The sequence below is a fragment of the Saccopteryx leptura genome, chromosome 1 (genome assembly GCF_036850995.1).
Source record: "Saccopteryx leptura isolate mSacLep1 chromosome 1, mSacLep1_pri_phased_curated, whole genome shotgun sequence".
NCBI classification, from domain to species: Eukaryota; Metazoa; Chordata; class Mammalia; order Chiroptera; family Emballonuridae; genus Saccopteryx; species Saccopteryx leptura.
The window spans coordinates 369,260,199-369,275,439 of NC_089503.1; the positions used below are offsets into that span (position 1 = coordinate 369,260,199).

General features: G+C 37.8%; 1 protein-coding gene across 7 annotated transcripts in view; it reads left to right on the top strand.

Annotated features, from left to right (window-relative positions):
* Positions 1-15,241, top strand: part of PKHD1 (PKHD1 ciliary IPT domain containing fibrocystin/polyductin) — a 482,558-nt gene that overhangs the window by 422,952 nt on the left and 44,365 nt on the right. For all 7 annotated transcript variants that reach the window (XR_010748128.1, XM_066359212.1, XM_066359215.1 and 4 more), the window contains one exon: positions 8,045-9,059. Coding sequence is in view for 6 of the 7 variants with exons in the window: in XM_066359212.1 (XP_066215309.1) it covers positions 8,045-9,059 (1,015 nt within the window). In the remaining variant the exon portion in view is untranslated. The remainder of the gene's footprint in view (positions 1-8,044; positions 9,060-15,241) is intronic.

The following is a 15,241-nucleotide window of genomic DNA, read 5'->3' on the forward strand; positions in this document are numbered from 1 at the left end:
ACTTATTGACCCCTTGCTCAAGCCAGCGACCTTAGGCTCAAGCTGGTTAGCCTTGCTCAAACCTGATGAGCCCATGCCCAAGCTGGCAACCTCAGGGTATCAAACCCGAGTCCCCTGGGTCCCAGTCTGATGCTCTATCCACTATGCCACTGCCTGCTCAGGCTTATTTCATTTTATTTTATTTTATTTTACTTTACTTTATCTCCTCTCCTCTCAGAGGGGAGATAGTGAGACATACTCCTGCATGGACTCCCACCAGGATCTACCCAGCAAGCCCTGACTGGGGCCAATGCTCAAATCAACTGAACTATTTTTAGTGCCCAAGGCTGGTGCTCAGATTAAACTATCCTCAGTGCCCAGGACCAATGCTTGAACCAACTGAGCCACTGGTTGCAGGAAGGGAAGAGGGAAAGAAGGAGGAGAGAAGCAGATGATTACTTCTCTTATGTTCCCTGACCAGGAATCAAACCCAGGACGTTCACACACTAGGCCAAGGCTTTATCCACTGAGCCACTCGGCCAGGGCAAAGTAATACTTTTAGAAAAAGGTAAAAGATACTGTAAAATACTCACCCAGACAAGTTATTAAGACATGGAGGCTTTCCACATAAGGTCTACAGGCATCCTTGTTTCAAGTAGTAAATGGTTTTATGTGGTTTTTCATTTTTCTCAGATTAGTTTGAAAATGAATCCATCCAGGAAGCCCTGGTCCTGTGGCAAGCTCTGTTGTACCGCCACCAGCTCTTAGAGTGCCGTCTTCCTTGTTAAGAATGATACTAACGGGGACTACTCTCCTAAGTGCCACTGTCTAGCAAGTTATGAACCCAGCCTGGAAATGCCTTAATTTTGGAGCTCCAGGACCTAAACTTTGAACCTGTGCTGTTTTTTTTCAACTAAATAAACTCAAGTTTGTCAAATTATCTTTTCTTATAATACTACTATATGTGCATATAGGCATATGTTCAAATACATGTACCTTATCTCCCTTATAATGACTAGAACTACCAGATTATGATCATTCAACAGACTTTATAAACCTGTAATTCCAGACTCCAAATTAACAAGATGGTGTTTTCTGTCATCTGTATTGAATCTATTATGCATAATAATGTCACTCTCAGTTTAATTCCTCTTACAAATATAATACATGTCCTTTACTTTTTTTTTTTACAGAGACACAGAGAGAGAGAGAGAGTCAGAAAGAGGGATAGATAGGGACAGACAGACAGGAACAGAGAGAGATGAGAAGCATCAATCATTAGCTTTTCGTTGTGGCACCTTAGTTGTTCATTGATTGCTTTCTCATATGTGCCTTGACCGTGGGGCTACAGCAGACCAAGTAACCTCTTGCTCAAGCCAGCAACCTTGGGTCCAAGCTGGTGAGCTTTTGCTCAAAATAGATGAGCCCACACTCAAGCTGGCAACCTCGGGGTCTCAAACCTGGGTACTCCACATCCCAGTTCCATGCTCTATCCACTGCTCCACCGCCTGGTCAGGCTTCTTTACTTTTGGAGTTTTAAAAAAAATAATTTTAGCTTTGACTCCCCATTCTAAATAAAGTAGACTGTTTTTCTCTATTATTTTTAATATGACCAAAAAAAATTATTTTTAACCCTTTGAGTAGTATAAATGTTCATGTATGTCCTCACTCAAAGGGTTAACAAAAAACTCACTACTCAAAGGGTTAATGTTTTCCCCGAGATTTTAGTTACTCCCCTTGTATATTTAGGGACATAGCTTTGAGATTTTGGAGTTTCATTTCTCATACCCTGAGGGTCCATGACAACATATATGAATGGGGATAAATTCATCCTGTCTTCACTTTATTTGATCTATGGCCATTTATATTAGTTAAATTAGAAATAATGAGGTATAAATGTGTTTGACAGAAAAGAATTGTAAATGGTTTTTTTTCATTTCCTGAAAATAAAAGAATGATTATATATTTTGTTTTTGTCAAAATCTCTTATGCTTTACCATACCATGAATTGTGAAGTCATCACCAACTGGCTAAAAAAACTATGAAGGGAAATGGTAGTGTTAACCTCGAGGAAAATAAAATCATTAATGTTGATGGATTTCATTCAATTTTAAACATATAAATTTTTCTCTTTTGTTGGAAAGGGGAAGATGGAAGGATTCTATGTGCCTTTGAGTCAAAACATTAATTTTAAAAATACTTTTTTTCTTTCCTTCCGATCCATTTTTCTAAATAAAGGATAGAAGTTGTTTCTTTTTTTTTCTTTTCTCTTAATTTTTTTTTTCTAGCAAAGATGACCCCTTTGGCATATTTTCCTTTCAAACGTGAAATGAGGTGGAAAATCCTCATTTCACGACAGGAAGGACAAATATCGACACAAAGTTAATATGTGTTAGAACCCTGGAAGGAACCTGAGTCTACACACACACACACACACACACACACACACACACACACACACACACACAAGTACACACATGTGCACCGTCTCCTCTCTCTCCTCCTCCATCAGACGTGCCTAACTGGCCTGCTTTCTTAGTTTTCAGGGTCTCTGGTTCCCAGTCTGGGGAACAGTGGGTAAGGCACATTGTTTTACTATTTTAGGATGTTGAAGTATACACAAAGCAAGCACTCATGTGTCACACATGCACACATAACTACAACCTGCTTAATCTAATTTCCCCCACTTAGGGAAGAGCTTCTGGACTTGATCCCTGTTCTTGTCCATCTTGAATGCAATAGCGTATGCCAAGCCAATACTTGCTGGTCACTCAGCATTTATTATTAAGTCCTGTCCACTCTTGCCTTTTTGAGATGAATGCCCCGGGGTGACTGGGTGGCTGCCCCTGACAGGCTGTGTCACTTATCTGTTCACATTGATTATGAAAGTCAGCTGTGGCCAGACCTTGCTTTTTTTCTTTTTTTTTTTTTTTTCTTCTTTTCTCAGCCCCTCTTACAAGCACCCCTGCCTGGATTTTCATGAGGAAATAATCAGATTAGGCTTTTCACGGTGAGTTCATACGGAGTTCTCTCTCCAGTGTGCTACTAACTGAATAAACGTGTTTAGTGGTAAATTGTAAATGACATTATGATTACCAAAGCCAGCATGGGTTTCATTTAAAAGTGATCAGAACTGCAGACCACAAAAATTGTGACTGGCAGATAAACCCATTTGGAGACGTGGGAAAAGAAAAGGCAAAATACAAGTGAGAAAAGATAATCATTACTCAAAATAAAACCTTTCCCAACTGAAAGAAAGAGAAATGAACAAAGTCCAGAGGAAGAGAAGATAGAACTCTGTTTAGAAAGGAAACTGGACCGCCACTGTGGGCTTCTGCCAGCGGTGGCTGGAGGGTGACCTGTGCCACCTGTCTCGCTGTGTGCATAGCCCTCTCCTAAGTAGTTAATGTCTATTCTCTCCTGCAGTTCAAAACTAGACCCAATTAGCAACTCTGGAATCCCAAAGTGTTGCTTTATTTTTGCTTCGCAGCAAAATTAACATACTAGAATTGATTAACTCAGAAGATGAACAGGAATAAGGATAGTAGGAGACTGATAAGCCATTCTCTCTCTTAGTCGCTGGTAAATTCTGGAAAAATAAAGACACAATTTCTTATTTATAAACACCAGGATTCCAAGTTTGTCTCTAAAACTAAATAACTAATGTTACTTGCTGATAATCTTTAGGCTATTGCCTATGTTAAATTTGTGGCTCTACGTGTATACTTCTGGGATAGTATGCTAAAATATTAAAAAGGCCATATGATGACATACTTATCAAAAATGTGATTAGCCAAATAACTAAAGACTTTCTATGAGTTCCTTTCACTGGATTGTGTAGGGAGAACGCCTGATTGTCAGAACCCCACTTTCACAGGGTCAATCACCGCAGCTGACCCTACCTCTAAATATAACCTCAAAGGGAAGGAATTCAGATTACAATTTATTTTTCCAGAGCATGAGTAGAAGTTTAAAAGTTGGCTTTTCTCTTCTATTTCTTTCTCATTACTATTACTAAGTAATTATGTAAGTCAAAATTTCTGTGAGTCAATTTTTCTACTTATGAATAAGGATAATTAAACTTGCCATTAAGAAGTTTTAGGTGAAGGCTATTAGGGAAATGAAAAAGAGGAAAAAAAGGGAGAAAGGAAGGGGGGAGGAAGGAGGGAGGGAGGGAAAGAGGAAGGAAGGAAGGAAGGAAGGAAGGAAGGAAGGAAGGAAGGAAGGAAGGAAGGAAGGAAGGAAGGAAGGAAGGAAGGGAGGGAAGGAGGGAGGGAAGGAAGGAAACTTGCTCTTGGAAATATGCTCTGCCACACATTCAGCAGTCACTGTGCCCTCTCAGACTCTCACATCCAAACCGTCTCTGATCCTTCCTGATTCAAACGCTTCTCTCTTCCCTTCTTTTATTCTTTCCCTTGATATCCTGCCTCCAATACTGGGTAGTCAGTCATACTCTCCTCCTCAAATGTCAGCTAAATAAGAGAATGAAAGGCTTGGATTCTAAAGACAGAGATGGCCAGTCCTCTCAGTAGACTAGCTTATAGGAGGAATATATGAAGATAATAGATAGATAGATAGATAGATAGATAGATAGATAGATAGATAGATAGATAGACAGACATAGATAGAACCCTGTTACTGGACCACTTTGAATGTCTGCATTCTACTAGAATAGCTCCTATGCATTATTATTCCTAAATAATGTTTGACTCATTATAAATTGTCCATTTTTGTTATTTTAGCCTTGGAAGCACCTAACATGTGGACAAGAAGTAAAGAACAAAAAGGCCACATTCCTGCATGTATATCTATTTAATGAATTAACAAATTAATCAAGAATAAAAAGTCACAACAGAATTTTTTTGTGATTTTTTAGTTATGTAATTCAAGAACAGAAGAAAATTTATATAAATATAGTTAGCAGTAATTTCAGTCATATGATTTCATATGAAATACCTCAATTTCTCACAATATTGAGTTATATTAGCATCAATTCAGGGGGTAGTTCTCATAAACTTTTGTAGTATACCCTGTTATTGTTCTGATGAGTCAGTTTAAATTTAAGTCATAGAATAATAATCTTACAACTAGACAGTCATTTGGCAAAAAATAGCTTAAAAATTACTTGAAAAGCAGGAGTTTTGAAAAGGATATTACATATCAATTAATGCATTTTAAGGAGCATCTACTGTGTTTGAGGTAGTATGTTAAGCCCCATAGTAATTTAAATACAGAATATAGTCCCGGGTTCTAAGAAATAATTCTGTGAGGACACTGATGCCTACTAAGTTTATGTAATTTACTGAAGTAGATATAGTTAGTTAGCATTAGAGAATAACTGACAATAATATTGACTAAGAGAATAATTATTTTATCGAGGGACAGTTCCAAGAATTTAGCAATCTGTAGAAGTCACTTTAAAAATTGTTAAATCTTTTGGATGAGAAGCAGGAAGAACAAGTCAGAGATCTATAAAATCAGATGGAATATGTATGATTAATCAATGTCATCAACATGGTTGGAAAAAATTGTGTGCAAGAGAGAGTGAGCTGTAGAGTTTAGAAAAGGGGAACTATCTCATTTGAAAACGGTATACTGCTGGTAGCAGAGGTTCATGCATTAGGGTCTCAAACCACAATGGTTATTGAGCTATTAAGATTGTACAATTAATTCCCTTCATACTGGTTCCATGCTTTTGAAGACAATGCTTCAATACTTGATTTAATATCAGCATTTCCATATTATGAGACCATAGGGAAAAAAACACACTATGTAAAAGTGGCCATTCTTTTATATTTGATAATTAAATCTCTATTTAAATTAATAATTTAGTATTCAATTTTTCTCAGAGACATAGAACAATTCAAATTTTATATTTTATCTTATGTCAGTTTTCCAGGAATTTGTCTATTTTATCCAAGTTGTTAAATTTGTTGGCATAAAGATTGTAATAGTCTCTTAACCTTTGTCTGTAAGCTCTGTAATATTAATCCTCTTTTATTCTTGAAATTGGTGATTTGTCTCTATTTTATTTTGAGTAGTATAGTGAGGGATTATAAGATTTGTTGATATTTTCTAAGAAACAAATTTTAGCTAGACTCATTATTTGTTTTTTTGTTTCTGTTCTATTTTATTGATTTCTGCTGTTATATTTGTTTCTTTTATTATTACTTATTTGGGGTTTGCTTTGCTCTTTTTTTATAGCGAGGATAGGGAAAGTGAGAGAAGTGAGAAGTATCAGTTCATAGTTGCAGCACTTGAGTTGTTCATTGATTACTTCTCATATGTGCCTTGACTAGGGTACACCACCCAAGCCAGTGACCTCTTGCTTGAGCCAGCAACCTTGGGCTCAAACCAGCAACCTTTGGGCTCAAGCCAGTGACCATGGGATCATGTTGATGATCCTACACTCAAATAGGCAACCCCATGCTCAAGCTGGTGATCCTGTGCTCAAGGTGGCAACCTCGGGGTTTTGAACCTGGGACCTCAGCTTCCCAGATTGACTCTTTATCCACTGTGCCACCACCAGTCAGGCATCTAACTTTTTTAAGGTAGTGGTCTAAGGCATTGTTTTTTGACAATTATTTTGTAATATATGCATTTAATATTATAAAATTTCTTCAAAATACTGTTTTCACTGAATCCCACAAATTTTGATATGATAAAATATTATTTATTTTAAAATATTTTACAATTTCCCTTATAATTTACCCTATTGTTGTTGATACTATTATGCTGCACAAGTAAACCCATGCGCCTTACTCTTGAAGCATTTTGTATGAGTAATAATTTGAGTTTCTTTTCGTTGTTCTTCCAATTTTTTTTAAGTGAGATGAGGGGAGATAGTGAGACAGACTCCCACATGTGCCCCAACTGGGATCCACCTGGCAACCCCTGTCTGGGGTCAATGCTCAACTCAACTGAGCTATTTTTAGCACCTGAGGCTGACAAGCTCGGACCAACCAAGCTATCCTTAGTGCCCCAGCCGATGCTCTAAGGGCACTAAGGTTGATGCCCGAACCAATCAAACCACTAGCTGTGGAAAAGGAAGAGGTAGAGAGGGGCTAAAGGGAGGGAGAGAGGAGAAGATGGTCACTTCTCCTGTGTGCCCTGACTAGGAACTGAACCTAAGACGTCCATGCACTGTGCCAACACTCTATCCACTGAGCAACTGGCCAGCACCAGTTGTTTCAGTTCTTAGGCAACTTTGATGAACTTGCAATAAGGCAAGTTTAACTCTCTAGAAAACAATACAACACAATTTTGTAAATATCAATTTCAAATCAAAGAAATTCTTTGCTGGAAGATAAAATATCTTTTTGAATTCAGAACAATAACTTCTTTAGGTTCATGGACAGGAGGATTAGAAATGGTGGGATTAATGGATAATGCTGTTTCTTTCAATGTTTTCATTAGTGCTTTTTATACCCAACTCTCCTCAACTTATTAGTTTTCCATTTTTTATATTTATACTTTTTACTTAGAGAAAAAGAAAGTATGAGAAAATTATATTGTTTGACAGTCAAACTCTTTCATAATCTGGTCAGAATATATCTCTTCATTTTTAATATACCTCTAGACATTCTCTGTCCAACCCTTTAATTTACTTCTTTGCCCATTGACTCCAATATTACCTCATTCTCTCCTGGTTTTTCTTTCATTATAGAGCTCATAGTGATTATTCTTTTTTTCTTATTTTATTTATTCACTGTTTTTTCACTTAACTATTACAACCATGATTAACTTTCAATTACATACTCTATATACTGCTTATAAAAATTAGAGGATATTTCAAAATGAATATGAAATGATAAAATATCCTCTAATTTTTGTGAGCAGCATATTATGTAACATATACATTTAAATTATATTCAATAGCTGTTATTGAATGGATGTATCTTTCAAATTCTGCCTAAGATTTCTTTTCATTCTTAGTTTCTAGCACACCTAAGTGTTCAATAAATGTTTCATGTGGTTACAGATGATGATGAAAGTGTTGGACTGCAAATTGTCTTTGATATACTGTGGTTTATATGTCACCTGTTTAATTTCCTTTATTTTATAGGTACATTTAGAGAAGAACAGAAATGCACATACCGACCTCTGATTCAAGGCTACATCTGCAAACAGACTGACCATGTGATAATAATTCTTGAAAATGCTGATGCCACCTGGCCAGTGAGAAAGTTATATCCTGTTGTGTCTATGACCAGTGGTTTCGTTGACACCTTTAGCAGTGTTAATGCTGATACTCCCTGCTCTACTTCGGGGTTTGTATCTACTTTCTATTCCATTTTACCCATTGGGGAAACTACCAAGATCTGCTTTGTGAATCAGACTCCTCAAGTTTTGCGTTTTTTTCTACTGGGGATCAAAAGTACTTCCAAGCTTCTGTTGGCTGTCTTCTACCATGAACTTCAGAGCCCCCGTGTTTTCTTAGGCGAACGTTTTATTTCACCTACTCTGGTTCAATCAACTTCCTCATTGCTGGATAAGTCTGTTGGTTCCAACTATTTCAACATCATGGATAACCTCTTGTATGTTGTTCTACAAGGAGAGGAGCCCATTGAAATACGCTCAGGTGTTTCCATTCATTTGGCCTTCACTGTGATGTTTTCAGTCCTAGAAAAAGGCTGGGAAATTATGGTCCTTGAAAGACTAACTGACTTCTTGCAAGTTAGCCAAGACCAAATTAGACTTATTCATGACATGCCTGGCAATGAAGCAACCTTAAAGGCCATTGCTGACCATATAGCAAAAAGAAAGCGCAATTGCCCATCTGTGACTTGTGCTAGTCATTATAGAGTGGGTCAACGTAGACCTCTTATGATGGAAATCAGCTCATATAGGGTTCCATCACCAACTACCACGGAAGCTATCTCGAAAGTAATGGTCATCGAAGTTGGTGATCTGCCAACAGGAAGGAGCACTGGACGGGTTCCGTCCTTATCAAGTAACAAATTACAGAACTTGGCTCACCAAGTTATCACTGCTCAACAGACTGGAGTACTAGAGAATGTTCTGAATGTGACTATTGGTGCCTTACTGGTGACTCACTCAAAGGAAGTCAATGGCTATGGGTAAGTACTAATTGTAATAACACTAAAATTAGGGCGGATTTCTTGGGTGTATATTGCAAACTAGAAAGCCCGGTGGTCATACGAAATGACCGCTGTTCTAGATATTATAAATTGTAATTAAAATGATTTGTGCAAAGGTGTCTGCTAATTCAAACTGAATTACCCAGGGCAAGCGGCGAGGACACCCCTTTGCTTACTGCCCCACGGGGTTTCCCCCTTCTACTTGCTTAATTGCTTAAAGTAGAGTGCAATGAAGGAAACCACTGGCGGTACATTTCTTAAGAGCCACCGCTAGCTCAATAAATAAAGGTGATTTAAATAATAAAATGTTAATTCACATGTCAAAGATCTCTTTGTACACAACATTTCTTGTGTAGATCTTTCCATCATTTTTAAGCTCGCCTTGCAGAGGACCATCAATTATTTTTAATTTTATGTCTGTTCTTTCACGAACTCTTGAACAGGCAACATAAAGTTGACTGTGTCCAAATGCAGGTTCAGGTAAAAAAATGCCAACACGCTTAAGCGTTTGGCCCTGAGACTTATTGATGGTCATAGCAAAGGCAAGTTTTACAGGAAATTGTCTACGTCTCAATTGAAACAGCAACCCTGTTTGAGATGGAGCCAAATCAATTCTTGGAATGACATGTATTTCACCTTTAGAGGAGCCAAAGACTTAGCTATTATGACATTATTTTTCAATTGGAAAACCTCTAGTCTTGTACCATTGCAAAGACCCCTTCTGGTGTTAAGATTTCTTAACAGCATAATAATTGCTCCAATCTTTAACCTCAATTTGTGAGGTGGCATGCCAGAAGGCGGGACTATTTGAATGCCGTGGCAACTTCACCCCATTGGCTAGTACAGTTACGCAAGCAACCAATAAGCTATCGGCGACAAACAGACACTTAAGCCGCATATAATAAAGATGTCAATCTATTTATACTGAATCACGTTACCTTTCCACTCTGTAAGAGAAGAATAAAAACTTAGAGCCATTTTTATAGACTTAAATTCTCAATTCTAAAATTCTTTATTAAATCTATATTTTATTATGATTGTTCTATGCCTTGGGTGGTTGAAGACATTACATTTTGGTATCTTAAAGGGAAGAGCAAGTAGGAAGATATGGTTCTAAAGCAACTTATTTTTCAATTCATTTTATTATTTATGTATGCATGTAATGAATTTTAGGCAGTGCGCTTGATTCTGGGGTTGCTAAGATAAAACAGATACAACCAAAAACACGACCCGTCACAATTCCATAGAGCTTTGAGCTAAAACTCCAGTACCGTTGGGGAAGATGATAATCCTGCCTATAGGGACTGGGGAAGGACTTGCACTTTAGAAAATGTTGACGGGATGACCAGGAGTTTACTAGGCTAAAGCGATGACCATGATTGGGCTTTAGTTAACGTAGGGTTATAAAGCTCTGAGAGGAAACTTTTATCAAATTACGTGAGGTAGGAGCATCACTGTTGCCAAGCATGCTTCTGGCACAGACCTGTGTAGGGTCTGTAATATCTTTTGTGTGATGTTATTTTGACTCTACAAGCTTGTATTTGGAAATTCTCCACCAGATTTTTGTTCAATACACATTTCATAAGTAGATTTACCTGAATGTTTCCCTGAGCTTAGTGAATGAAGTATGTACAGCACACTGTTAAGGAAGGCAGGGATAAATTGCTCTCAATTTTATAGACTACACTAGTTGAGGAATAAAACCCAAGTTCACATGAGGCATCTGCCATGAGGTCAAGACTGTTGGAGTCCCACGCTCCAATTTTTAGTAGCTAGAAAAGAACCGAAAATGATTTTCCAGGTGGATAGACAATATGAGCTTGGCATAATGCTTAGAATAAATGTATAGGCCCTGGCCAGTGTCTCCGTAGATAGAGCATTGGCCTGGCATACGGATGTCCCGGGTTCAATTCCCAGTCAGAGTACATAAGAGAAGCACCCATCTACTTCTTTTCCACTCCCTCTCCTTTTCCTTCTTCTCTGCCTCTTCCTCTCCAAGAGGCAGAGGCTTCATTGGTTTGAGTGCTAGCCCCCGGCGCTGAGGATAAATTGGTTGGTCTGAGTGAGTCAGTCTCAGGTGCTAAAAATAGCTTGGTTGATTCGAGCATCTGAGCCAGACGGGGGTTGCCAGGTGGATCCTGGTTGTGGTGCATGTGGGAATCGATTTCATTTACTCCCTTCCTCTCACTTAAAAAGAAAAAATAATAAATATATAAAACTACTCACCTCACAAATGCATGCTGGTTGATTATAGAGGGCTCATAATGGGCTCCATGGATATTCCCTAAAACTTGTCACTACCAGGGGAAAAATAAGCTCAAACCCATACACATTTTGAGGTGATGTTGGGTCCATGAAATAGGTAAACTCCTTTAGGTTCTGAGCTAACTCACTCAATAAGATTTTAGAGCATTCATACCCTTCTAGATTATTCTGTTGTTACTGCTTTTTCATCTTATATGGAGTAGTGCTATGCTAATAAATAAGCAATTACTATTTAATGGGTATTAGTTACTTCTGTACAATAATCTCCAATGAGTGCGTAATTTACTTTAAAAAGCAAAAGCAAAAAGTAGTATCTTTACATTTTGAGGTATATTCATCTAATACATTAATTGCATTTTTATGCTCAGAGCAACATATTCATGTGGAAGCTTAGCTAGTGTTTTTACATTATATTTTATATCTTTACAATGGAGATAGGCAGTCTTCTTTCCCACAGTATAGTAATATGTATAGAAGATATGAAAAGAAAATTCAAGCAATTCTTTCTAAATACTGGTTGATTTGCAGAGTTGGGGAATTGTTAGCTTAGAATTAGAACATATTCCTGGTTGCATAATTGTGCAAAATCTATTAAATCTTAGATATTTTTACTAACCACCAAAGCTTCACCATGTTGATGTTATTATGATATTATGCATGATAATATAAGAATCAGGAATCTGAATAAATTATGCTAATGCATATTAGCTTATGTTTAAATATGATTTCTCTCCTTTAGCCCAACTGCTTTGAGATCTCACTCAGTTCTTATAAGTGTGTTATAAGTATGGGTGACTAGAGAGAAAAAGAGCTAGTCCTTTGCTATATTTTATTTAGATATTGTAGTATTGAGCTTTCCTAACAGGTCATTACTTAAAAATGACTGACTTTTATATTATATGTTAAAAAGGTCAGTGAATATTTAGCTTTTAACTAGAAAGAGGGAAATGTCAAAGAGTAGAAATAATAAAGGTATAATTGAAGTAACCCAGCAAAGAGGGTCAACCGAGCATAAGTTTAGGTACATAAACATATGTGTGTGGGTATCATTCTAACATAAGAAAGTGAGATAGAGTCAGAAAGAAGCTTACCATTATTTCCCACCATTGTCTGATTTAACAAGAAACTATGTATATTATTTTCTGTTGGGGTGTATGATAATCCTCCATTTCTCACTATTCCTTTAGATTTTAAGAAAAATTGTCTAGACATAAGGCCAAAAAAGCAAATAATCTGAAGATAGGGAAAAGCTGTTTCTTAAGTTTATCTGAATAAATCTCCACAGAAATGAGAAATGCCATGTGCTCAGGGATTGAACAAGCATTAGCAAGGTTTCCCATGGTCCTAGGAATCGTGCAGTATGGTAGACAACCCTGAACCCCTGTACAGGCCTGAAGGCGAGTCCTGTCTTTCAACTTTGATCAGATATTAGCAACCTAATGAATTGACCTTGAGACAGCAGAAATTAGTCTCAGGACACAGGGTTTTCAGTGAAAAGCACCGAGGATGTCCTGGAGAAGTTCATTCTTATTCATTTAATGGGATTGTATACATTTCAACAAATTGAGGCCATCTTGAATATCTACTTTTCAAGGGGAGTATTTCCTGTTTTCAAAAAGCTACTAAGTTGTGCTTTGCAGGGACAAATGTAGTGCTGCGTACTTTTTAACTAAACACTGCACAGTCAGTTGGGTTCTCCTGGTCTTTATCCTCCTCCAGAGGTACCTGGATTTAAGCATCCTTGCTTGGCTAAGTCAGTTGCATGAACCTGTTCTCTATCTTTTGAAACTTTGTTGACCTCACTTGTCAGTTGTTCAGTTTTCTCCTGGCTTCTTTTTCCTTGTTGACTTAACACTATTTTTATTCATTTTCATTCTTCTAAGTAATTTCAGTGGAGTAGAGGGAACAGAGATAAACCCATGTCCAATCTGCTCCGTGTGAACCGGGTTTTCCCAACGGAGATCTTCGTTCTAAATTCTGTTTGTTGTCTGGAATCCTGCGAGGACATATTTTATATTGATTGCTTCCCTTTCTTTCAGTAGAAACTTGATTGTTTTTGCTCTCAAATTTCTTTCTCTCCCCCCACTTCTCCTGCTTCATTAAAAAATAATAATAATATCTTTTGTCATATACTAAAATGAAAGATATCTATTTTTTTTAATGAAAGTTTAGCTATAGCTATTGAAAGGCCAAAGCTATTAGTGGTTGGCAGAATTTCTAGAATGGCCTCCCAATAATGTGCTGCTCTAATCTCAGGAACCCAGGAATATGATCAGATAGCAATTTTATGAATACACTATGTTATATGGCACGGTTTGCCTTCAACTAGAAAACATATCCAGAATTTTGTAGGTGGACCTAATTAAGCACATGAGCCCTTAAAAGGAGAACTTTCTCTTGCTGTGGCAAAATAAGAAGGCAGAGATTCACAATGTGAGAGGATGTGATAGGTCACTGCTTTTAAGATGGAAAGGACCACTTGAGAAAAAGATGGTGGACTAAATGAATACAGGGTGGACATTGGCTGACAGCCAGCAAGGAAATGGGAACCTCAGTTCTACAGCCACAAGGAAATAAACTCTATAGCAATCTGAATGCATTCAGAAGTGAATTCTGCTGAAAGCCTCCACCTAAACGTTGAACTTAGCCAGGCCTGTCTGGACTCTTAACCCACAACCTGGAGATAATAAATTTGTGTTATTTTAGGTCACTGAGTTTGTGGTAATTTGTTATGTAGCAATGGAAAATTAATATGCAAGCCCGGTCCAGTTGGCTCAGAGGTAGAGCATCATCCCGGCATGTGGAAGTCCTGGGTTCAATTCCGAGTCAGGGTACACAGGTGAAGCGACCATCTGCTTCTTGCCTGCTCCTCTGCTTCCCCTCCCACAGCCATGCAGCCATGACTCTAATGGTTGGAGCAAAATTGGCTCTGGGTGCTAAGAATGGCTCTATGGCCTCAGCATCAGAAGCTGAAATAGTGCAACAGAGCTGTGGTCCAACAGGGCAGAGCATCGCCCCCTAGTGGGCTTTTGGGTGGATCCCAGTCAGGACGCATGTGGGAGTCCCTCTCTGCTTCCCCTCCTCTCACTTAATAAAAAAAATAAAAAGTAAATAAATAATAAATAAATAAATAAATAAATTTTTAAAAGAAAAATAATACATGCTCACACTTTCTATGGCATTGTTATGAACGTTGGGCCCTAAATGCACATATACTGAGAGGGCAAGCGTGAAACTTTGAAAGGGTGCATCTGCATGTTTTTGTACCCATCATATGAACAGCCTTTTAAGTTCCCTGTTCTGTGTATGGAGCACTCCTTCAAGCTGACCTGGAGCAGAGAAGAAAGTGAGGAGAGATAGTGGGTGAGACGAGTCTATTGACACTCCTCCTTTAGCACCTTCTCTTGTATAAGCACCTGCTCTCTAGGAGACAGATGTCTGGAGCATGCAGGAGCAAAATTTTTCTCTGAACAAGGGTGGATATTCTTCCCAAGACTGGCAGAATTCGCATTTCTAAATCGCTAGCTTGTTTCTTTCCTCCCTCATGGCAAAATCATGGCTTCGCTCCTGAAGAATGTATCTGCACCATTTCTTCTTTTTCCTAAAATACAAATTCACCACGTTGTTGAGTTGGGTGGATGGCCAAATTGTCACAGTGGTATTTCATATATATGGTTTCGTGGGAAAATGAGATGTTCTACATGAGAAAACTTTCCATTTAGTTAAAAATTGCTCTTTTAATTGCTACACTTTTAAAAAGCTTTCATCTATTAAACTTAAAAATAATATTATCAAGCCTTATTAAATGGGAAATAATGTATCTCATTCACATTTTTATTGATGATTCTTGGCCATTATCAAAGCTGTCATTTATTTCACAGCCCTATTTCTGCAGT